Consider the following 26,746-nt stretch of genomic DNA (forward strand, 5'->3'; position numbering starts at 1 on the left):
AGTTCAGATATTCTGAACTATACTGTAGATTAATAAACTTTTCTCCACTCTTTCTCATCTTTTAGCATGATTAGATTTCACAGTGCAGAAGTTTCTGAATGGTTCGTAGTGGAGGTTCATTTTTTTTTGGGGGGGGGGGGGGGGTTCAGCAATTTTTTTAAAGAAAATCTTTTGATAAAATTTATTAAAACCTTTAGTGCATTATTATGTATGGTTTTAAGAATATTACATAAATTTTTGATCAAAAAATATAAACATACAATCCGGTGACAGAGCTTTTCCCAGAGCACCTTTGGAGAAAGATGATTTGCGGTGTTTACTGTATCTCAGCCGACATTTATCTGAAATCAAATTCCATTTGAATTTATTCAAAGTATTATTTAGTCCTTCCCCCTACATTCTCAGATCTTTTTTTGTTCGAGTTTAAAACTTTTGGCGGCCATTTGAAGTTAAAAATGCTATTTTTCACGAAAAATTCCACTATTTTGCTTGTAAAAAATGCATTTAAAAAAAACTGAAACTCAACGTTGGGGAGGGTTTTTTTACATGCTGAATGCGTGTACAAAATTTGAAATTGATCGGCCAGTTGGTTTTAAAATGGGAGTGAACGCAGACTTTGAAAAAGTGGGTTTGAGAAAAACGAGTTTAAAGTTTTAGAAGCTAAAAGGCATCAATTCCAGCTCCATAGAAGACATTCCCTATAGCAGCTTTGATGTCCTACGCCTTTTCTTTTTTCATTATTAATTAATATTATGTTTAACTAACCCCAAGCAAACAGCACTGACATTCTGAGCTTCCGCAGCTGTCAGAACAGCTGCATTCTTCAGCAGCTGTCGAAGCTACAGTTTGAAGGAACGGAGACTAAATACTCGATAACTTTCAGAATTTTGCTCGAAACGACTTGAAATTTTGAGAATATATTTTTGAAATGTTTAACTATAAGACGAGACAATAAAGAAAAAAATAAGTTTTTAATTACATATTTTAAAAACAAACTCTGCATTTAAATCATCTCTCTAGCTCACTGCTGCGGCAGAGGAGCTTGAAAATTTCATAAAACAAAAAATTCTGAAGAAAAAGATCACCTCTCATTTCTTGCATAACTTGTGGAAGAGCTGGTTGCTCGTCTTCAGGAGGCAACATTTTGCGCCATCTGTGTACTATAGCAATAATAATGATGATAAGCACAACAAGACCAAAAACGCCAACTACAAGGATTAATATAAATGATGCAACAGCTAGAGAACGCTTTTTTCCAATTATCTTGGGTGTATCTATTTTCTCAGGAACTGTAATAAAAATTTAACAAATTTTTAAATGCAATATTTGAAAAACAAAACATACAGAGCGATTTGACATTGTTTATAATTAAGCCATAGAAACTGTATTCAGTATCTATTCTTGGAAAAGAGTTTTTTGAATACACTAAAAAAAAACTATTACTATTATTATTCAACGTTGAAAAACTCACATCTCAACCCATGACTTTCAAGTGTATGACAATTTCTGTTACAAATGTTTATTTAAAAAGTTAATTTCAAGAACTAATATTTGATAACTTACGATGTTTAAACGAAAAGCCGAAGGGCTAATTTTCGTAAGTCAGTCAACAATGTTACATGCTTATACAAGCAGAGATAATATCACACAGTGGAAGGTGCAGAATCAAATATTAATGTGAAGAAATGAACATTGGAAACTTGTTAAAATCTTACCAAAAATTTATTGGTCCATGGTAACTAAAATAAATATAACTAACAAAAATAAGTTCTTAAGAATAAAACCCGGCCATAAGTGGAGGCGGAGTTCGCGACTCCCCAACACCTATCGGACCTAACTCACAAGAGGCTGACGAACACAAAAGAAGAGAGAGAGAACGATTGAAATCGTTCACTATTTATACTTGCCTCATTTGCATATGATTGGGCATCAAAGGATGCCAACCTAAAACTGAAACTTTACACGTGCCGAAAGAGTTGAGAAGTTAATCTAATTTGAATAAAGTTAATTTTATATTACATTACATTAGGAATGAGAACGCGGATAAATATCGTTTATCGATGTCTATCATATCCCCCCTTCTCATTCAGTAATGTTATTAAACTTTAAATTTTTATACAATTTTAATAGATTCAAAAATAACCCAAAAAAATCCACAAAGGGCCAGGCTTAATCTTTTACAAAAATTTAACAATTCAACAATAAACAAATATGGATATATATCCATCATAATATATCATCCATCAGCAGCTGCAGCTCAATACATCACCGCTTATTTGATTGAAGTCCTTTCTCAAAAAAGTCCTTCTTGCCTATTGATGATCCACAGTCCAAGGAAATAGTAAGTCCAAGATTAACATTTCCACTGCAAACTATTTTGTCAAACTGTAATTGACAAAAATACTCGAAATAGTATCTTTGAAAAAGATGGGCACAATGATTTTACAAAAAAAATTTTTTTTTTCACAATGACAAAATTATTTAAAACGCTTAGTTTCCAAAAATAAACTCTTGTCATTGAATCAAATTCATCCATCTCAAAGATTAAACCAACGAGAAATTTGAAAAAGAATTTCAGTTGTTACAAAAATATTTATACTTTAATATCCCATTATATTTATTATACTAAACAATTTAATACCATTAAAAATTAACAAAATATTTGTTCACAAAAACGATTCAGTTCAAAACGGGTCTGCGGCTTCGTAAAAATATCAGCCCTATTGGATTTACTGCCTACATGTTTTACGGTAAAAATGTCCCGTTGAATCAAATCACGAACAAAAAATAATTTTACATCAATATGTTTTGTACGGTGATTTTCAATCGGAGATTTAACAAAGTCAATGGCCGATTGATTATCAACGTACATTACAGATTTAATTTTACTTTTTCTAACAATTCCCCAGCGTAAACATTCGTTTAATACACGGTCAAACCACATAAGCTCTTTAGACACTTCACAAAGGGCCACAAACTCACTTTCCATAGTGGAAAGGCTAATACAACGTTCCTTGAAGGTTCGCCATTCAATCGGCGCATTATCCAACAAAATTAACTGCCCCCCCGAGTGAAGTTCGATCATCTCGATTAGCTGCATAATCGGCGTCAGAAAAAGCTATTAATTGGGTTCTATTACAATTTAATTTAAGTTTTAAATCTTTTGTTTGAAAAACATAACCCAGAAGTTTTAAAAGACCGTTCCAATGAATGACACCAGGGTTGCTTTGAAATTGACTGAAGATATTGACCACATAACAAATGTCCGGTCTCGTTCTGCTCGCAATGAAAGAAAGACAACCCAACAAATTACGATAAGGAATCTTTGACATTTCAAATTTTTCATTTTCTGTATTAGGACAATTCGATTTTGAAAAAACAGTACCTTTACAAATCGGCAATGATGAAACCGGAAAATTAAAATGTTTGAACTTTTCAAAAACTTCAATGATATATTTCGTTTGGAACAAATTCAAACCATTTTCAGTTCTTTAAAATTCAACACCTAACAGTTTTTTCGTTTTTCCGAGAACTTTTAAGTCAAAATTTTTCCTAAGTAAATTTAAAACATGATTTAAATTCTTTTCTTTCCGTGCGAGCAAAACAATATCGTCAATATACAACAATAAAATGACACATGAATTATAAATATAAACACAATTACATTCTTCAAATTTCTGAAAACCAAATTTCAATAAAACACTGTTTATCTCAAAAAACCACATACGGCCACTCTGGTGCAGACCGTAAATTGCTTTATTAAGCTTACAAACTAGATTTTCTTTCCCTTCTATTGCAAAACCCGGTGGTTGTCTCATAAAGATGCATTCTTTTAGAGGTGCATATAAATAAGCATTCTTCACATCGCACTGCAAATCGAACCAACCTTCTGATATTTTCAAGGAAAAGAAAAATCGAACCAATGAAAAATGAATCGTCGGACTAAAAGTCTGATCGTACGATTCAGGGGATTGTGCATATCCCTGAGCAACAAGTCTCCCACGATATCTAACAATTTTCCCCGATTCATCTCTTTTAACATTGAAAACCCATCTCGATCCGATTGGTTTTTCATTTGCAGGCAAAGGTGTTAAATCCCACACTTTTCTAGAATGCATAACCTCTAATTCATCCCTCATTGAATCTAACCACTGGTCCTTTTGCTTAGATTTAAGAACCTGTTTGTAATTCTTAGGAATTACAATTTCATCATCTAGTCATAAGTTACATAAATTTAAATGAACAGTTTGATCAGAAATTTCACCTTGATATAAATTTTTACCATTAAAATCAAATAAATGTGGCTTAAACAAAATAGCATTTTTAGAACAATATTTTTCAACATCATTTAAAGAACGCAATCGTTTAGAAGAATGTTTCTCATAAAAATAAATATTAGTACGAGATTTATCTGACCTTGGGATTGCTTTCCTCACCCATTCTGTTTCACGCAGCTGGGCGCGTGGTGGGTTTTCCCCATTTTCACTCAAGTCAGAATTCGAATCTGATTCATCCCCGCTCGTCTCGCTTTTACTCTCATCAGTAGATAAGAATTTAGACGGCGTACTCGGGCTTTCACTTCCGTTATCCGATTCGGAATTCGATTCATTTTCTGAATTTTGAGAATCTGATTGAATATTTGACCATTTGAGACAGGGACCCAGCACAGCTCCACTAGAGTCACTCTCTGATATATTTTTAAAAGCTTCTTTGTAATAAACATTTTCATTAAAATTTACATTTATACTTTCAAAAATTTTTCTGCTTTCGGGAATCCAGATACGAAAACCCTTAGTGTTAAATGCATAGCCCAAAAATATACCTTTTTTAGCTTTAACATCAAGTTTATGTCTTTGCTGAAGGGGTGTTCCAAGATAACACAAAACACCGAAAGGTTTGACGTGCCTAGCACTTGGCTTACGTCCACCATATAACTCAAAAGGTGTTTTCGTTTGTCCTGAGTGACAAATCCTATTCCAAGTATAATTGAAATAAAGCATAGCATCCGGCCAACTTAGCCCGCTTTCTTCCAATAATACTGTTGCAGCATTAACGGCTGAGCGATTGTACACTTCGGCCAAACCGTTCATCTCTGGACTAAAAATATTGGTTAACTCATGTTTTATACCGTTATCCAAACAATAATTGTCAAAAACTTTATTTACGAATTCTCCCTCGTTGTCAGTTCTAACAGCTTTTACTTTAAGATTTAAAAATATTTCAGCACGCTTTATGTGCCTTATGAAAATTTCTGGTACTTTGCTCTTTTCACTAATTGGATACAAAGCAGATTTACGTGAAAAATCATCAATGATTGATAAATAAAAACGTTCCCCCTTATTTCCCTTAATATTACATGGACCCCACACATCAGCATGAAGTAATTCAAGGGGACATTTAGACCGTATTTTACCTATTGGTTTAAATGAAACACGTTTAAATTTACCAATTTTACAATTTTCACAATCTATTTTTACATCTTTGAATTTAGGCAGGCCATTGACACACTCAAATTCACCGCTCTTTCTGATACTATCGGTGTTAATATGTGCCAGCCTTCTATGCCACAATTCTAATTTTTCTACATTAGAGCATTCAATTTTCTCATTTTCGAAATGATCATTACTTTTATTTAGTTTTATACTTTCTTGATACGATTTATTATACAAAATTTGAGGTTTTACAAAATAAATGCCATTTCTTAAAATTGCTCTAAATATAAATCCATTTCGACCAGATATCGTCACGGAGCCGTTTCCCCCTTCAAACTTAGCACCCCCCTTATCGAATTTAGAACCCGATAACAAATTTTGACGCAGATTAGGAGAGTACATTACATCTTTTAAAACAATGATAGTATCATCAAACTTTAATTTCACAGTTCCCATCCCCAAAATGGGGAAAGTTTCATTTCTAACGGCTACAGCCATTTCTTTGTTTCGTAATGGTTTAAAGTCCTCAAACGCACTACGAATGTTGACGAAATGATGGGTGGAACCAGTGTCAAAAATAAATTCATTTGGGTCTTCTGATACTTCATTTAGATGTACTTCGGAAATGAAAAAGTTCTGGTACTCACATGTTTCCTTTTCCACTGATGGGGAACTGCACCTCACAGTTTTCTTGTTCGTCTTCCTCTTATTCCGGATTGGTGATCTTGACTTTCTGTTACGTTGTTCGAGGTCCTCTTCAACTTTATTTTGACACACGTTACTTTTATGGCCGGGTTTATTACAGTTAAAACAAATTAGTTTCCCTTTTACTCCTTTCTTGTTAAAATTACCCGGTTTCTTTACAAAGTTAGCCCTGCCGATAATTTTATCGTCCTCATCTTTTAGTCGAATTCGCGATTCCTCGGCAATAAGTTCGCTGACTACTTTATTAAATGTGAATTCCTGTGCAGTAGTTCTAAGAATAACTTGACAAATATTGTCGAATTCTGAGGGCAAATGACGCAAAATTTGAAAAATCAAATAATTTTCAGAGAAATTCGCGTCTATAGCCTTAATTCTTTCGAAAATTTGCCGAGTACGGGCAGCGAAAAGATTTATCGACTCTTCCTCTTTTATACGACATTGGGATAACTCTGAAAACAATGTCATGTGCTGACAACGATTGTCCGGAAAGAAGTGATCTTTCAAAGCCTTCCAGGCATCAGCCGCGTTGACCTGATTTTCGATTATCTTTTTGAAATTTTTCTCCAAATTTAAATAAATTATGGATAGAGCCACATCCTGTCGATTTTGAAAATTACGAATCTCTTGCTCAGTAGCCTTTTTTTCATCATTAGAAAAAGGTTCCTTTTCAATGCCATTTACAATCTTCCATAAACCTCGTTCCATTAGGACAAATTTAATATCCGATGACCAACTCACATAGTTGTCAGACCTTAATTTTTCGATTGGAGCACTCTGGGATGCCATGATTGATAAGAACACGAAAAACGCCAAAAAATAAAAAAAACCTAATTTCAAAAAAAAAAACCAACAAAATCTCAAAATATCCCCGAAAAAAAAACCTAAATAGTGCAACTGTTACAGCTTCCCCCCTGGAACAAGTCCAGGTCTTCCGCTGAATTTAGCAGCCACTATTCTGCCTAACACCAAACCAACTATATCCCCCCATAAAATGCAAACGAAACATCTGAGAAAAAGTTTACACTACACATGGCTTAAAGATTCGATACAAATTTCCAAAAAGTAAAAGAAAAGCTTCTATTTTCACAATTTTCATTCAACGCCGATGCGGGGAAAACAAATTGAAAAGATTTCCAAACACTTGTCATCTACCGATTCAGCAAAAAGACAAGTCAGTTACAACATTCCATTTCATCACAAAAACACGAAGTCTTATACTCTACTCTGCTGACAATTCGAAAACATCTTAATACATCATGATACTGAACACGTAATTGTTATGATACAATTGGGTAGGGCTGGGCCCATAACCCTTATGATAACTTACGATGTTTAAACGAAAAGCCGAAGGGCTAATTTTCGTAAGTCAGTCAACAATGTTACATGCTTATACAAGCAGAGATAATATCACACAGTGGAAGGTGCAGAATCAAATATTAATGTGAAGAAATGAACATTGGAAACTTGTTAAAATCTTACCAAAAATTTATTGGTCCATGGTAACTAAAATAAATATAACTAACAAAAATAAGTTCTTAAGAATAAAACCCGGCCATAAGTGGAGGCGGAGTTCGCAACTCCCCAACACCTATCGGACCTAACTCACAAGAGGCTGACGAACACAAAGAAGAGAGAGAGAACGATTGAAATCGTTCACTATTTATACTTGCCTCATTTGCATATGATTGGGCATCAAAGGATGCCAACCTAAAACTGAAACTTTACACGTGCCGAAAGAGTTGAGAAGTTAATCTAATTTGAATAAAGTTAATTTTATATTACATTACATTAGAAATGAGAACGCGGATAAATATCGTTTACCGATGTCTATCATATTTAAGCCACAGAGGCTGCGATCAATATCTATTCTTAGAAAAGTTTTTTAAATACATTAAAAAAAACTATTACTATTATTATTCAACATTGAAAAACTTGCATCTCAACACATGACTTTCAAGAGTATGCTATGACATCTTCTATTACAAATATTTATTAAAAAACATTTTCAAGGACTAATATTTTTAACTACTACCCATTGAATCCCAAGTTAAAGGGTTACAGCACCTCAAAAATGATCAAACGATCAAAAAACATTTTACTGCTTATTTGAAAACTAAAAATTATTTCAAATATAGGGAAAAGTTTCATCGCTTTAGTTTAAATATTTAAAAAGTTATGAGTGGTTTTAGGTCATGTTCGCTATGTGTTCCTATGCAAAAAAAAAACTTAAAATTACTTTTTCTTGATGATCGTTTTTTTTTTTTTTTTTTTTGCAATTTCATGTCATTAAAATCCCTAAGGATTTTTTTTCTATTAAAAATACAGCTTTAAAGTCATACTTTTTGCAGTCAGGATAATACATTTAAGAAAACTGCGCATTGGATAAGCATTTTATTGAAAATCGAAATGTTTGAAGCATGTTATACCTATATAAACAATTTTTATTGAAAAAAATTCAATTTTTTACATAATTAACCATAGAAAGTTTTCTAATGAATTTATAAGCAAACGAATTCACAGGTTTTATGAGATGATTGTGATCGTTAAGCAAAAAGTTTTTTTAAAAAGTTCAAAAACAAAAAAGCCTTAGGGATTTTTAAACAGGGCCGTAACCAGAAAATAATTTCGGGGAGGGTTTAAAAACTTTCATCCGGAGCTTTGCGCTATTTGTATAATGTTCAAGCCGTCGTATTATCTATCATGAAAGCATTTTACGCAATTAATCTTAATATATAAAGATCTTCTGTACAGACGTTTGTCACCATAAGGCTTTTAAAGGGCTGGACCGATTTCAATCAAATTTTTTTTGTGTAATTATGTTGTGGCGAGCATGGTTTTGGAGCCCGATGGATCGAATCGAAAAAGTTTTTCTTAATCAATTTAAACATTGGATGGTTATATCTCCCAAATGATGAAATTTCCTACTGTGATAGTCAATTGAGAATAGATAAAACGTAGAGAGAGTGAAAGCCTTCATTTCTTGAAAGCATCGATTTTAGTCCCAATATATATTTTAAAGTAAAGTACTGGAAGGTTCATGCACAACGTGTGTTCTTGCGCCGTAGTTGAACCATGTGACCGGATCGGTGCTTTACGTTTTCCAAACCAAATGATCAGAAAGTACCGTACCAAGCAACATTTGTTTCTCGGCTCAAATCCATTTGAGTTTTGTCACCATTGTGAAGAATACTTTAAGGATTATCAAACTAATAGGTACATTATTAAAGGAAAAGATGATGGAACTTAAAGACGAAACAAATTTTATTTTCGTCCAGATAAATTACAACAGGGTAGTTCTGTACGCAAAAGATCAGTGCAGTGGAAGATCTTTATCTTTGGTGGAAAGAACAAATTAGGCAATACATGATGTTTTCGTTCAAAAGATCGGACTGCTAATCGGTCGGAGTTGGCTTCGCTCACTGATCGGCTGGATTACAGTAAAGTGGTGGCTTGGCGACTTTGGCCATTAACAAAAGTTGCGTGGTCATTTGTTTATATTTTAAAGCTAGTTAATGTAATTTATTGTATTTTTTGTTTATATGGCGAAATATTTCAAATTGCAAAGAATTGCTTTTCGGTTTTAAAGAGTTTTTAGTCATTTTAGTTGTATTTTTTCTTTATCATGTTTTTAAGCGATTTCCTTTCTATTGTTTTTATTCTTTTTCATACGGGGGATGTTGCAGCGGGATTTCCTGTTTGTTCTAGATGGGTAGTTAGTTTTTTACACTTAATATCTGCGGACGCTTTTTATCCTTTGAGTATAGCTGGAGGAACAAGTCATCAAGTACGGGAGAAAAAAATAGTTAATAAAACAACACCTCAATGGGCATTAGATAAATCAAGTTGTAATAAATATACGCATTTTGGTACCAAGCAGCTTAAAACATTTTCTTACATAATTTTTCAACGAAACAGTTCAAACATTTGATAGTATATTGAATTTTTTTAACTTTTCAATTTACAAAGTTTGAACAGAACAATGTCTGTTGGGTCCTCTAGTATACATATAAAAGACATGAGTTTTGGAACAATATTTTTTGGAAATTAAAAAAAAAAACATTTAAATGTCAAAAGGAACTTTTTGTGGGGGGGGGGGGGTTGAACCCTAAGACCCCCCTGTACATGGTACCCGCCATGTGCCATTAAAAAAAATTGAAATTTTGCTACATTTTTTGAATTCTTAAAAAATTTGAAATTAAGTTATTGATTGCAAAGTAAGTGTGCATGTTATGGTTTCAAAGAAAAACAAAATTTACTTAAACTAAAAATGAATGTCTTGAAGGTACTGTGTCCCCAACACTAATTAAAATAAACACGAAATTGGTCTTTGAAACCAAACTTAGTTACTTTAGGTAGTAGTTTACAGGAGGCATCACCTTCAAAATGTGATTAAAAAATAAGAGATGGTATATAATCAGTTAGGTATTAAAATTATGTATCATACAGTAATTAAAATCAGTGTTTATTTTATAATTGGGTGTTTAGTTGATTTTTTGTACTGGAATTTTAAAATAAATTTTATTTATAGGTTTGGGTATTAAATCATATGTAAATGCGACCCATTACTATTTGCTTTAATTTTCTTCGAAGTTTCTCATTGCTGCAAGAATTACATTAGCAAGAGCTTTTAATTGATGCTAACTACTCAAACTGTTTCATTGCAAAAATGTTTATAAAGCTCAAAAGACGGAAGAGCATATTAAGTTACAGCAAAAAGCAAATATTTTTCATTATAGACACATGGAACGCATGAAATAAGCCTTTTCTGACCACCGCATTCAAATGATACAAATTCATACCTGCACAATATTTTTCATCGCTGCCATCAGGACAGTGCTCAATGTCATCGCATTTTAACTTTGAGTCCAGACATCGATCATCATTGCATGCAATTTCACTTTCAGTACAATCTGAAAGCAAATAAAAGGAACTACATAAATCAGACATTTGTTCATTAAATAAAACTGTTTAAAAACAACTAAATAATTATTCCGTCAAAATTTCTAGCTTTAGGGCAAAAATAGCTTTTTTTAAGTAATGAATTTAAAAAAAAAATGTTAGTTAAAAGATTTTTTACATTTAAAATAAATTATAACTGTATTACAAACAGAGATATAGCTATGGTTTTTTTCTATGAGGTATGACATATTTTGGAGGAGTAAAATACATAAACAGTAAGAACCACAATACCGACCAATTCTATTAAAAAAAAAAAACTTTTTAAGAATGAAATAAAAGATGGCAGGTAAATAAGAGAAGTGCACTATTCAGATTTCAAATGTTTGACACTTAGTATTTGAGAAAATTAAACATTCAAATTTAACATTTAAAATAATCCAAAAGCTCTCTTCCGCACGTTCCACGATGCTACCTTTATTATTTAAAATACAAAGCATGATAATATGCTTGGCAAAATTTTTTGAGGCATATTTCCGATTTTTAATGCATGAAATATGCTGGTTAGGGGTGCTAAAAACATATCTGATTACGAAATAGAACAGCAGTACTCAAAGTTTCTCTTACTACACTTAACACGCAAAAAATACTTAAGTCCAGTGCTGCTCCTCTCCTTATAAGAAGGTTTATTCTTATTTCTACATAACACGTTTTCAAGATGGAGTAAAATTCAGTAAACAAGTATATTTCCATCTTTAAGATTGAAATTAAAACACTCTTTGAAAAACTTCATTTTTTTCACATCATTAGATCAAATCCTCATATAATAGCCGATGATCGCATAACGCTCGTGTTTCAACAATGAAACTCGCGCCACGGCATGATAATTTTATAATGTGTTTTGGTAATATTAAACATGCAGGGAAAGGTTTTATCGTAACAAGGCTGAACTCGATCTGGTAGCTTAACTCTTTTACTGGTAAGACTGTCATTTTAGGGGAATAAAGAAGTGGTCAACAATGAACGCATTTTAGGGTTAATTCACTGGAGTTAGGGTTAAAATTTCAACTATCAAAGTATTACCAAACAGACAATTGCTTCGTTAAAATGTAGAAGAAGAGAAGCAATTTTCACTCGTCATACCATGACGGGTGACTTTCTACTTTATAAATAATTAGTAAAATATCAATTAATTTCAATCTATAAGAATAAACCCTAGTATCATGTAGTGAGAGTAAAAGGCAATATCTGCAGATTTTTCGTTTTGCTTTTTTGTCATTTAGTGTTGTCATCCAAAACTTGCTTTTTCAAATATCTCAAAAACATTTCTGAAGATGCTGTCCCACAGCATGTATAATTCATCATTTGAAACTGAATTATAATGCCGTTCATGTTGAAATTTCACTTAAATTTGTTTTTAATTTATCTCTTAAAAAGAGGATTTTCCTCAGCCCTTCAAGCATTTGACTATTTTTCATGAATGACAATTCAAAAGTAAAAACCATAATGCTGCAATCTGATTTTAAATTGAGATTTTAGTTTCATTAATTAAGTTCTATAAATTAAAACTTTAATATATTTTCTGCTTTTGCTAAAAACATTAAAAATAATTCATTATTTGTTCCAAGTTTTTCAATTTTAATTTTAAAACTCCGAAAATTTACAATTCTGCTAAAGGAAAAAAATGGCAGCACCTATAACAATAATATGAATATTAAAATACTTACTTCCAATACGGTAGCTACTATATGTCATTTCAATTACAGATGACAATTTTAGATAGCCTCTAAACCTAATGAAAAGACCACTGGAAGCTGTAATGATTTCCTCATTTGTTCCATTACTGCAGACGAATTCATCGCAATTTATTTTCTTTGCTAGAATCGACTTTGAATGGAAACCTTCACGAAACTCCAAGAATGTTTCAGTATCTGGAAATGAGAAAAAGTGTTAAGTTAAAACTATAAATGTTTTTTGTTTTTTTGAACATAAACACGTTGATTGATGGAAAGTGGAAAGACTCACAGTACAATGTGATCTAACTTATGAAATTTGTATTATGCACAAGATGTTTCAGGAAACAAGTGTGGGATAGTTAATGGTTTCGTGATTGGCTATTGAAGAGTGGCTACTTTCCTGCAAAACTTACAGCGACCAAAAATAATTTCCTTTATTGTATAAATAAGTATCCACTGAGAAAATCTCCATGCAAAGCAGAAGTTCAACTTTCAAACAATGGTAAATGTTTTATTAACCATAATATTAACTTTTTATGTAGTTATAAATATTATTAGTGCATTGTTGTAAAACTGCTGCACTTTATTACTATTACTGTGTACTGTACTTTTTGTCTTGTTTTCAAACAGATTATTAATTTGGTACATTTACAATACTGTATGGTACTGTGAACAACACTGTGTTCTTTTAATACGGTATTTGTTTATTAGTATATGAAGAAAATAAAAAACTTAGGGAACAGTATAAAATGGTTTGAGGGGCGTTTATAACCATCTAAAATATTTCTGTATGCATGTCAAAAAGTTGTATATGCATTTTAATTTCAAAATAAAAAATTTTCACTTATGCAATGGGTGGTGGAATGCATTCCCTGCGTAAGCCAAGTTTCCACTGAATCCATAATAATGCTAACCTTATTTTGGAAATAAAAAAGTTCACTTATGAAGATATGCAGAGCTCATTTACGAAATTTATTCAGGGGGGGGGGGGGGAGCTTTGAAGTATGAGTAAGATTAAAAACTAATCTCATAACAAATTGCTCATTCTGAAGCACATGAAACCAATGTCATGGTAATTCAATTATTTAATATCAGGGATGCACTGGTGCCACGAACACACCCAAAATTGTTTTCCAAACATGAGAATCACTCCAAATAACGAAATTGAAATAAACTGCTATTTTGAAGATTAATACAAAATTTCTTTTCAAGGCAAATATTTGGTACCAAGAGCATTTTTTGAGATGTAACTGATATTTATCTCAAGATTTCTATGCATTTTCATACCAGCTATAGCTTGTAACCAAGGCCATTGGCTGAAATACAATTAGAATTTAAGGTGGTCTTTGAAGTAATATTTATACCAACAATTGCTTGGTGCTGCAGAATAAAAGTAAAAGCTTTGAAGGTTGGTAGGTTAAGGCAATTTAACAAAATTTAAATTTTTATGCAACAAACTTATTATTTTTTTATATTTAAAGCTAATATTTACAAAAATTGAACTAAAAGTTAACATTTGAATATTAAGATTTCAAGATGAGTTTTCATTCTAAGATAGATCCAACTATTTAGAATGCTAAATTAATCTCCATACAAACACCATAACAGAAGTACAATGTAGCCCTCCATCAGTGATTACCAATGATAAAAAAAAAGTGCTAATAATTCAAAATACATTAACTGATGTCATTACTGAAGTTGAACATACCCACATTTTTCAAAGAGCGAATTATCAGTGATAAAAAAGTGCCAGTGTTTGAAAATGAATATAGAGGTGGAATTATGTGCCATATGCAGTCAAAATTTTCCTCTTCTTGAGGCTTGATCACCATTAAGCCGCCAAGTTTATTTTCAATACCACCACATTCTGAAAGAAAAAAAACTAGTTATAACTTTTAATATTATGTATATATATATTAAACTAGGATTAAATACTTTCAATTACAGCTTGATACAAAGTGTTACTTCATGAAGTTTGCAAATATTAGTTTATCCAGAATCAGGGTTTGTACTCAAATTCAGAAATAAAATGAACTCATTTTAGAGGAGTTTTGAAAGAGTAAAATGAGATTTTGAAGTAATACTAATGGGCTCTCATTAAATGATGCTGCTCTCTTTTTTCAAAATATTTGACCCTCTTCTTCCTTTATCACTAAGTGTCACACTTCACCTAACTCCTCCTCTTGTTGTGTTGTATTTTTTAAAAACATATTGTTACAATAACTGTGTGATGTCACTTTTTTACTCCCTTCTCTTCCCCACTTTTTGTCTCCCTTATCTTCCCCTTGTCACAGTTTCATGAAATTGTTAACACAAAAACCCCAAACATAGTACATCTACTTATATATTTTTAAATATTTAAATAATGATTAGACAACCTGACTTTTGCTGCTGAGAGTGTGCTAGAGAGGAAAACAATAATTATAAAACTTGAGCACCAAGTTTTATAATTATTGTTTTTCTCTCTAGCACGCCAAGCACCATTTAAGAATGCTTTACTTCACTTATAAAATGTCTTAGTCATTTAATGATATTTCCACCTTCAACTTTTATGACATAACTATATGATCAATTTGTAAATTACATCTTTATGAAAAAAAATGAATATACGAAATTACTACATTAAAATGGCCCTTACACAATCGCCCTTGTAACAAAGTTAGTTATCTATCGAAGTATATTAACTTACTGTCATAGAGGAAGATTATGTAGTCTTGAACTAAAAAAGGAGTTTTGAAGGAGTTAAAACCAAAATGAAGGAGTTTGACGGGCCCTTCAAAAAAATTTCCTAAATGAAGGAGTGTATGAACCCTGAGAATTATTTAACTATGCAAAAGTATGATGTCGTAAGTGTAAATATTAATATAAATCCTCATAGTTCAGGAATACATAAATTAATTACTGAATTACACTGTTTTACCAAGGAGGATAAAACTTTAGCATCTATAATGTAAAATCAGTCAAAATAGAAGTTTCATTATAATTTTAAAATGTTGAAGGAGGTGGTAGAATGAGTATGATTGAGTTTAAGTTACAAAACTATTTGACATAAGCAGTGGCAGAGCCACGAGAAAGATTTTGGGGTGAAAACTCCTCCCAGAACTAGATCACATTCATTTCCCTCATACAAATCAAGGAAAAAATCACTATTTAAGCTTTTCCAAATGGGATAGCTTTCAACAAAATTATCTTACTGATTTTAATGATTGAGAAGAAGGCACAAATTACATTTCTTAAACATACAAGTAATATTTTCTGAGTAACCCTACGGTTATAAAAGGGCTAAAATGGTTTCAATAAAGCTCAACAGGACATCATGGTCACTCAGCACTTCCAGTACTGCACAAATCCTTTTTAGGGAAACCTAGAGAGGAAACCGGAATTTCTCAGGCCTACTTCCTGTTATTAGCTAGAATCTGGTAGTCATTTAAACCTAATGAAAAATATATCATGTACTTTTTCTCATTTTGTTTTAAAGTCATAGTGATATCAATACGAATTATTAATTTTTTTTTCAGCGAGTGTTTTAAATTAATAATTACTAATTCATTGAAACTCTTTGATTAGCATATTGAATAATTTCGCATTAAAAATGAATGGGGAAGAAAGCAACAATTTTCGATGTTGAAAACCCCTCCCGGAAAATTTTTCTGGCTGCGTCACTGGACATAAGTATAGGGTCTGGCATATCAATCTCCCATATTTGGAGATAGAGAGGGTGCTGTGAGTTGTGGTGGGGATACGGTGGCAGCAGTGGGATTGAATGATAGCAGTATATGTGCCATTTGCAGTTGTTACAATGGTGTGGCCAGATGAACATCAGCGTGTTCGGGGGGGGGGGGGTGTATATTCGCAATATAGTGATTTTGTAATTACTACTAGTCAAGCATTTTGCATTCTGCTCCAACTTGGATGACATGATTATACAAAATTCATAAAATACAGAAAACTAAAATTCCCAAGCAATACTCTATTTTGTGATTGCTGTTTCTGATTTTTTGAGTGATATAAACAAAAATTTTGTATCTAACTCTGGTAGTTACAAAGATTATAAAGATATCATTCATTTTTTTATGCAGCACAATATGTACTGAAATTAGTTTACTTACCTGTAAAAATTTTTTGTTTTGAGCCAGCAGCTGAAAAATAAAGAAAAGAAAATAAATCAATAATTCAAATTTGAATTGGAAAAATGTCAACAAAAAATGTGATTACAAATTACATTTTATAAATGAGCATTCAGCTCTGAAGCCTATAAAACCTGGATTGCTCTTTGCATCAAACTTCAGAGATAGCTTGTTTGCTTGAGATATAATAACAGGCGGACGAAAAAGATCTCCATAGAATCGAGTTGGGCGAGACCCATTATTTCCAATCACCTGAAAAGTATCAGTCAAAGAAAGTTAAGAAACATTAATAAAACAAAGAATGAAGAAAAAGACTAAATAAAATACATGGTAGGCACATATAACCCTTGAGCAGCATAGCCAGGATGGGGGATTTTTAGAACTCTGACACATTAAGTACTTTTCATGTTCATACCAGACAACATTTTCCACTTATAAAATATTTTTGCTTAGTCAACTTGAAAAACCTTTTAAATACAAAAAAAAAAAAAAAATTACAAATGGGATTGAATATAGAAAATTATTTAAGGTTTATTCATTTCCTGTAAAATTGCATTTAAATTCACATAAGTGCTTTTGCAAGCACAACCAAATTCTTTTCTGTGCTCCAGTAAAAAACTTTTTGGAAAGTTCATAGAATATGAAAAAAAAAAAAACTTTTTTTAACTGTCTTTTAAAATGGACATTGATAGTTTAGGCTCTACATTTTGAAACAAATTTATCTCATTTGAGACAAAGAAAATTTCTTTAAAATTCCAAAATAAATAATTTACAACATTGCAATATGACTCAAACACTCTAAACACATACATTAAACTAATAAGGATTGCTAGAAAATTTACTTCAATGAATGCGTTTCTCGATATGCGAAAATCAAGAAACAGTAACTGGACATATGCATCTGGATCATGAGACTGAATTGAATATTCAGATCTGTAATTGTTTGAGTATGGCTCGGGAAAATAAGGAGTTTCAATGAAAATGCCAGAATCACCAGGGTTTCCAGTCACTATATACGAGTTTCCTATGGAAGATAAGATGAAAAATCAAAAGATATACAAATATGCTCTTTTCACTTTCATAAAATTTCCAATTTTATTTTTAATTCAAAACCAGAATTTTAATAACTAGATTTCTCCAAAGAAAAAATGGATTATTTTGGAAACACCAGTTTCAAGTTCCAATATTAAATAACAATTTCTTAATTCAGTTTTTCTTAAAATACTTTGAAACATTTCTGTTAAATAATCTCTATAGCACGTATTTTATTTTCGGCTTGCTTTTGCAATATAAAAACTTTTTTGCACGTGCAATTCCATGCACAGTTTTTTTTTTTTTTTAGCAATTGAGGTTTCAAGGCAAAGTAGCAAGCTTGTCATTTGGTGGATCAGGAGATTCTCCCAACTGCCTTAAATTTCCCAGTGGATGCTTTTCTTTTTCGAACTGCTCAAAATTGAATGAAAAATTACTCAAATCAAAATTTGATAAGTGGGAATGAGGTGTTCTTGCAAAGATCTTTCAATAAAAAAAAAGTTTGAATCAGACAATTCCCTTTTTTTTTTGAGGGGGGGGGGGGCTGACACAACGACAGTCACGTGTTTTCCCAGTCTCAAAGTCCTATTTTGCAATTTTTAATTTTTCATATTTATTTGATTATTTTATTTATGTTTGAACTTTTTTTTGGGTTGCACAATATTTTAAAGATACATTTAGCCTTCTTTCATTTTTGTTCTTTTTTCTAGGAAGGAGGCAGTAAATTTATTATTAAGTTTTGGGAATGTAACTGACAAAAAAAAGAAAAAAAAAATCATAGTTTGCCTAAATGAATTTACAAAACATTCAACCTATAATTTCAATTAATTTTCATATATAATATTAACACATCTTTACTGCAGGTTAAAGTCAGTATGAATGAATATTTTATAAAACAATAATTGAATAAACAGCTCATTTAACCATATTCTATACTTTTGGAATTATAGTAATTCAAATTTAATGATAAGCTATTGCTTTGATGAAATATTTGAAATAGTTTCTAGAAAAAAGAGCAATGGTGCGCAAGACTAGAAAATACTTAAACTGAAATTTCCAATACATGAGAGATTTCAGTTAATTTCTTAAGAGAAATTGTAGTCTAAGATCCCACTAAGCTTGACCTGCCCTCATCGAGATCCCAGAAATTGTTATCATAGATGAAGAGTAAAAGTTGTAAATAAAACGAAAAAAAGATTTTCTACCTCTTTCACATGAAACAAACAGGGTAGACAGTGGTTGAAAGGTGCCTAAAAATGGGCGATTGACCCTCATCGAGTTTGTAAAAATAGTTTTCATAAATATATAAGAGTAAAAGATGGAAATAAAATGCTTAAGTCAGGTTGCCTACCTTTTTCCGGTCCCTAATCCGGGTGTCAGGGTGTAAAAGGATTTCAATGAGAGAAAATTCACCCCTCATCGAGTTTCCGGAAATTGTCATAAATGAAGAGTAAAAGCTGTAAAGAAAACGTTAGAGTTAGGTTGCCTACCTTTTTTCGGTACCTCACCAGGGTTGTCAGAGGCTAAAAAGTACTCAAAAAAAATGAGTAATATACCCTCATCGAGTTTCCACATAAGTTACATAAAAAAACGTTGGTAAAAATATTAAAAAACCAATGGTATAGGGTTGCTTAAGCAAAAGTGGTCCAATCATAATAATGCTGCCGTTTGAAGTTTCAATATTAAAACTTCGAATAGCAATTTTTTGTAAACTGGATAAGGGTAAATTACTCATTTTAGGGCACCTTTTAGCCCCTGGTAAACCGGATTTGTTCACATGTAACAGGTAGGCAACCTCACTTTAACGTTTTTTTTCCTTTTTACAGCTTTTACTCTTCATTTATGACAACAATTTCTGGAAACTCAATGAGGGTAAATTACTCATTTTTGGGCACTTTTTAGCCTCTGGAAACCCTGCTTAAGGATTGGAAAAAGGTAGACAACCTTACTTTTGCGTTTTATTTACAGCTTTTACTCTTCATTTATGACACCAATTTCCGGAAACTCGATGAGGGGTAAATGATCTCCATCTTTGAAAACCTTTTTTCTTCTGACAACCCTGATTAAGGACCCGAAAAAGGTAGACAAACTTACTAAAGTGTTTAATTTCCATCTTTTACTCTTCATTTATGATAGCGATTTTCGGAAACTCGATGAGGGTAAATTACTTATTTTTAGGCGCCTTTCAAACCCTGGCAACCCTGATTAGTTCACGTGAAAGAGGTAGAAATTCTTACTTTCACGTTTTATTTACACCTTTTACTCCTCATCTAAGGTAACAATTTTAGGAAACTCGAGGGTAGGTCAAGCCTTGTAGGATCTCGCCCTATTAGTGCATAAAAAATGATTAAAAATAAAAATTGAACAATTTTTGGCCTAGAAAGTGTCTAAATTTTAATGCAATTTGAATAAAAAATGGGAATTTCAGAATTAATATTTCTTTAAAACTCGTTTTTGAAACACAATAGTTAACAGCTGCAGTACCTAAAAAAGCAACTTTTACATTACATCCTTGAAAAGTTAAACAGTATAAAATCAAAATGATGAATAAAATTTTGTACAAAGGTTAAGAAATTGGTCAAAATTAATAAATTTGTGCTTAATAGAGAAAATGTTTTTCACAAGCTTAAATTTCTTGTACATGCACACAATTCTATGGATCGAATGCTGCATGAAACTTGGTTATCAACAATTAATATCAAAAGATGATCATTTTCAACAAAGCAAAATTTACTTTGTTTAGAAAAAAATATGAACTTACTGTCCACAGTGAAGATTAGTGTTACATCAAAACGAACCATTAAAGAAGGATAAAAATCAACAGTCAGCGAATTACTCTTCGACTCAAAATAAAGCTCAGGGATATTTTCCCCACAATACTTTTTTCTATGACCAGGCTCTTCAACTTCAAAATATTTACAACTGCAAATAGATGAAAACAACTATTTTACAGAGTATAAATAGTGAACAACATAGACATAAAATTGAATTCCGAAAAGAAAATTTCCTTTTAAGAAAATTTCAAAATCTGAGAAAATATATTTATCATTTATTTCATTTAATAACAGTCATCTTCACGTTTATACGCTTGAACTGAATCATGTAACAAATCAGTCCTATTACTTAGAATTTTGAATCTAAAATTCTGAAAGAATTTTAAATAAAATTTCATAGGGAAAAAGTGTTAATGCCTTTTAGAATACACTAGCTACAGAAAAGTACTTTTTTTGCAACCTACTCTGGACTATCATGCAGGTTATGTACTCATACAGAAGGGTCCCAATTTAACCCTTTCTAGAAAACCAATGAAACAATAATTTATTCTCTTTAAAACCACAACAACTACTGCAGAGGTAGTATTTTGTTTTTAATCATCATGGATGGCCGCATTACAAATATTGCTTTTTCTGATGCCTCAATTTCTTGTTCAAATCTCCCTAATTTTTTAACACAAAAATTGGAATTTTTATAAAATTTAAAATTTTCTAATGTATCCTGAAAAACAAATAACATTTTCCTTCATTTTCCCAAAGGTGTTCAAATACATTATTGTAGAAGATTTAAATTCCTTTTTGAATGGATAAAAACTATGTCCTCCCAGTATCAAAAAAAGGAGACCCATTTCACTGCAAAAATTTATTTTTAAATTATAAAATCTATGTGCAGATAATAAATTCCACCCACTCATAGTGTGTTTTTTGCTATATTTCCAAAATTTTTATTACCACCTCCAGAAAGGATTAAAATGTGATTTTTTTGCACAAATTTGGATGATCTCAGATTATTTTTTCATTGAAAAGGGATGAAGAGCAAAAGAAAAAAAAAGGACTTGATTAGAGGGTATGCCATACAATTATTTGCATTTAAAGGAGAGTTTTTTTTTTGGGGGGGGGAATAAAAATTTTTAAAACCAATTTAAAGTGTTTTTCGGGTAAAATTGATGTTATACAGATTAATGTTTAGCAATTAACTGATTTAAATAGCAAATATGAGTTTGACAGGTACATACTTACTTGCATACTCTTGGTTGCTTATTACCAGAACAAAAAGAAAGTGTCATATTTCTAATGACCACCAAGAAATGAAAAGCATTATCAGTTTTGAATGTTTTGCTGCATCTTCTTTTAGATTGGTAATATTTACTAACGCTGCCTTCTGACTGAGGAGTCAGCAGTTTTAAAGAATACTCTTCTCCAGGATTCACAGTATAAATGAAGCTATTACTTGAGCACCACTCTGAAACAATTAATACACTGTCAAATATGAAATAATTAGCCCTTATTAAAATTTTAGAAATTTATCTTAGAACAGCTATGCAATTTTTCTGAGGCTTATAAAATAAAGACGTTGTATTACATTGTAATGCTCCATCTTAATTGTTCATGCAAAAATAAATTAATTTTGTTACCTAATTTAACAAAATTAATCTTAATACCATTAGATATCTAGCTTTGCTTGGTAAGATTGGGAAAGTGATTTGGCTATCTTAGATCTATGAGTTGTTTTTGACAAACTTATGGCTCCTTGAGTTCAAAAATGATCCCAGTTTTAGTTCATTATGTCAGGTTTTTAAACTGCAAAGGGCTTAACGTTGCAAATTAACAAAATATAGAACATTTTAAAAAAATGTAGGGCAAAATATTTTTTTTTAAGAAAGCAACTTTTTTAAGGAAAGCAACATTTGAATGCACAATATTTAAAATTAAAAAAAAACTTTTTGTGTTACTGATGAGTACAGGATTAATATTAGAGTCCTTACTGAAAAGTAAATTTTTGTCTTGAAAATAAAGCAGAGTTGGGTTTATGATATCAAAAACCTGTTTTTGATGTGGCATGTCAAAACTTGTACTGAAATGATTCAAATAAACTCATAATTGACCTTTTTAATAAGCACATAACAGGGTTCATACTCAATTTGGATAAAAAAAAATCCATGACTTTTCCAAAACTTTTTCATGACTTCATAAAAATTTTCATGATCTTATTATACGAAGAGAATAGTATCATTTAATGTCAAGCTTGCCAATTTTCGGAAATAGGCTTTAGAAAAACGTTTACGCGAATGCCACCTCATTGGAGCACTTACTTGTGAATGAAAAAATATCAGTGCACTTTGCAGATACTAATAAATTATTCTTGTTTGTATTTAGCATATAAACCCAAGTAAAGTAAAAATATAGTGGAATGTAATACTCTGATGTTTAAATGTCTAATAAATATTTAATAAATAAGACAGAATAGTAATAATGGGACAAAAATTGAATGAGTCATTATTACTAAGTTTCCAATAATAAATTCACTTCATAAAAACATTGCTTTTTGGTGTCAATAGTGTACAAATTACCCATCCATGTAACATGACCGTATATTTGTTCATTAAAGTAAAGTCACGTTTTTCCGTAAATTTATTTTTCTAAAACAGATATTTCAGTTGGCCACAATAATCAGTTTTGCGAGCTGTATATTGGGCACCACTGTTTTAGAATATTATAATTCCCCTATTTTCATGTTCTATTGCCGACTAAAGTCTTCAATTTCTAAAGCCTTCAACATATTAAGACAAACTCTGGTAAATTGAATAATGATTTTTTTACCAAGTAGTAGAAACAAACTTGGATGCAATTGAATTACACTTTTTAAGGGGAAGTGACAAAATCAAGAACATGCAAGTCCACTACTATACAGAATACAAAATATAAGTGCTGAAAATAATGGTTAATTCAAAATTAGCGAAGCTTAAGTAATACAATCACATTACAGAAAAAGGCGAGCAGCTGTTACAGAAGTGGATGAAATTGGATTCCAAAACTCGGATTTGTTTTTGAGATCGTTCAATTTATATGCAATATTACTAAATCACTCAAATATTTCTAGCGTTCTTTTAGCTATTGTTACTTTCTTACTGCCCAAGACATTTTTCAATGACTTCAAATAAATTTCCATGACTTTTAATAAAAATATTAATTTTCCATGACTTTTCCAGGTCTGAAATTTGTTAATTTTTTTTCCATGACTTTCCAGGATTCCATGACCCGTATGAACCCTGTGGAACTTCAATTTCCAATAATTTTTTGCAGGTAACCTGTCCTTGCGTTTTTAGATACAATTGTGTATTTTAGAGTTCTATGTCGGAAGATTTCAGAGAGAGAACCTAAACCTTACCCATGTCCTAACCTAAATGAACATTAAAAATAGCCTAGAATTGCATTTTTAAGAGTTCATCATCAAAAAGTTCCAAAGAAGAACCGCATGACGTACTACCGTCATCAGAGATGGTCTAAAATTGCTTCTTTAGGACTTCACTTTAAAATTTTTCTAGAGGAGATACACTACAGCATCCTTCTTCACTTCAAGCCACTAAAACTAGCCCATAACTCGGATTTGTTTTTGAGATCGTTCAATTTACATGCAATATTACTAAATCACTCAATATTTCTAGCGCTCATTTAGCTATTGTTATTTTCTTACTACCCAAGACATTTTTTCCATGACTTGAAATAAATTTCCATGACTTTTAATGAAAATATTAATTTTCCACGACTTTTCCAGGTCTGAAACTTGTTTATTTTTTTCCATGACTTTCCAGGATTTCCATGACCTGTACGAACCCTGACATGAGTTCTCATGCTGAAAAATTATTTAACTACAATTCATAAGCATCAATTTAATTAAAAAATTAAAGTACATTTATAAATATTCCTTTAAAATACAAGTTTTTACAGTAGGATTTGTCATTTTTTTTTACTTTTTAAATTGTTATTATGATTTTATTTAAGCTAAAAATTACACCTTTATCTCTTTTTTGATTAAAATAAAATTCAATGCAATTTGTCAAAGGTCAAGCACTGTTTTGTTTAACTTCTTAAGAAGCATTTTTGTTATTTAAGAAAATACACCTTTTCTCAAAACACAACTTTGTCCAATGTTGTCCAAAAATGGCCCCATCTCCTACACCAGGTATCTTATCTCCCCAATCGTTCAACCTACAGCCTGTGGGCTACATCAGGCCCTAAAACAGATTTTGTCCAGCCCCTCAGAAGTTTACAAAAAAAACTATTTCCTTTTAAATATTTTTTTAAAGAAAACTAAGCCCAGAAAATCCTTTAAAACCACTATGAGCATTTGATTAAAAAAAAATGTAGGTATTGGGGGGGGGGGGAGGCTAGTTCAAGACATTAGGCTCAACATGTCAGAGGCTTTTCAGAGAATGAGCATAGTGTTGAGAGAACATGCAGCATTATCAGGCAAAACATTTCCCATTACCTTTTTAGATCACTGCCTTACATTATTGACATCAGCCCCACAAAAGTCTCTCTCTCAGTTCTTATATTTCTATATTATATTTTTTGGTATTGCTTTAGCAAACAATTGCAGTTGATGAGAAAAAATAAAAGAGGGGACATGATACATGCAAGATAAAAACAGAAAAAAATCATAAGTACCTTGAACAGACAAAACTCTTTCAACAGCAAAAACACACTCTATGATCAGAAAAAGCACAATAAATATGTATCCTAAAAAAGTAAAATATTTAGTATGGGAGATTAAATAACTAGATATTAATTAAAAAGAAAAAGCACAGCAAAAAGGAAAAAAAATACATATTTAATATTGTTATACAATTTTTTTTACTGAAAAAAATACTATATATTGGCTGAAAACCTATTGAACCAAGTTATGAGAATAAGCAGATAAGCAATTTAAAAGGAAACTTGATGCACTGCACAGAAGGAATTGTAATTAAAAAAACAACTGAATATACTTTCAAAACTATTCATAACATGCATAAAGGATTTGATAAAAATCTTTACAAAAATGTAGTTTAATTTTGACCACTACAATATTTAAAAAGGTGACTATTTAGTATGAAATTGCTAAGTAGGATATTTTCCCTTTATTTCACTCAAGTTTTAAAATATACAAATTAACTCAGCTTTCCTTCACAAGTACAGGTATGTAGGGCAAAGTGAAAGATAACTTTTTTTTTTTTTTTTTCAAAATGAAGAAGTTAGAAATTTTAAAAATCATAGCAGAAAAAGGAATAATGCATTTTGTAAAAAAAACTTGCATTGAAGTATGATTTTTCATTTTTGGCTATAAATTTGTACCCTAAAAAAAAAGTGGAAAAGTTTCACAGGCTCCATGCATGAGACAAACTGAAAAGTAAAATATTTGTCCAATGATTTTTTTTTAATCCATTACTAAAAATATTTCTCATCAATTAAATGAATGAATAATGAAATGATAAAGGAATAAATAATTCAACATATGAAACAGTAAAAATGAGTGAATAAAAGGATGAATGAGTAAGAAAATAAATATAAGTGAATCAATACATGAAGGAATGTAACTGAATTAATGAATAAATACTAAGTAAATTTCACTCTGCCCTGCGTGCACTTCATTGTATTACATAGTTAAAATCAAAACATAGCTAATACTAACTAAATTAGTACTGCTCTTGTCATCAATCTATTTAATACGTTAATTTTAAAAAACTATCCTTTAACAAAGGTTACCTTTGATAAACCACAGTATGGGTTGAGTATCAAATTTTGAAAATGACTTATATTATATACCTTGATCTTTAGAGCAATTTATTTTTTGACTTGAATTTAAAAAATGTTTAAGAAAAATGTTCAAATTCTACTAGTTTGGTGGTGCTGTACTATGAAAATATTTTATCACTTCACTTTGCCCACACTCCCCTATATTTATAAGTTAATAACTTGTGGTTTTTAACAAGCATTTGATGCAGGTTTATTTCTATACAAATATAACTTATTTAATGTTTTACATAAAACCACTATATTTTCAA

At 31.2% G+C, this 26,746-nt stretch overlaps 1 protein-coding gene across 1 annotated transcript in view; it reads right to left on the reverse strand.

Moving 5' to 3' along the window:
• The window catches only part of LOC129233934 (uncharacterized), a 29,813-nt gene extending 5,719 nt beyond the window's left edge, over positions 1-24,094 (reverse strand). The window contains exons 1-10 of the mRNA XM_054867853.1: positions 24,091-24,094; positions 21,942-22,164; positions 20,690-20,850; positions 17,739-17,920; positions 16,992-17,148; positions 16,879-16,908; positions 14,478-14,636; positions 12,761-12,964; positions 10,937-11,047; positions 1,086-1,289 (exon numbers count right to left, since the gene is read on the reverse strand). Coding sequence (XP_054723828.1) covers positions 1,086-1,289; positions 10,937-11,047; positions 12,761-12,964; positions 14,478-14,636; positions 16,879-16,908; positions 16,992-17,148; positions 17,739-17,920; positions 20,690-20,850; positions 21,942-22,164; positions 24,091-24,094 — 1,435 coding nt within the window. The remainder of the gene's footprint in view (positions 1-1,085; positions 1,290-10,936; positions 11,048-12,760; positions 12,965-14,477; positions 14,637-16,878; positions 16,909-16,991; positions 17,149-17,738; positions 17,921-20,689; positions 20,851-21,941; positions 22,165-24,090) is intronic.
• Positions 24,095-26,746: the final 2,652 nt, after the last annotated feature.

This window comes from Uloborus diversus, unplaced genomic scaffold (assembly GCF_026930045.1).
Source record: "Uloborus diversus isolate 005 unplaced genomic scaffold, Udiv.v.3.1 scaffold_816, whole genome shotgun sequence".
In the NCBI taxonomy this organism is placed as follows: domain Eukaryota; kingdom Metazoa; phylum Arthropoda; class Arachnida; order Araneae; family Uloboridae; genus Uloborus; species Uloborus diversus.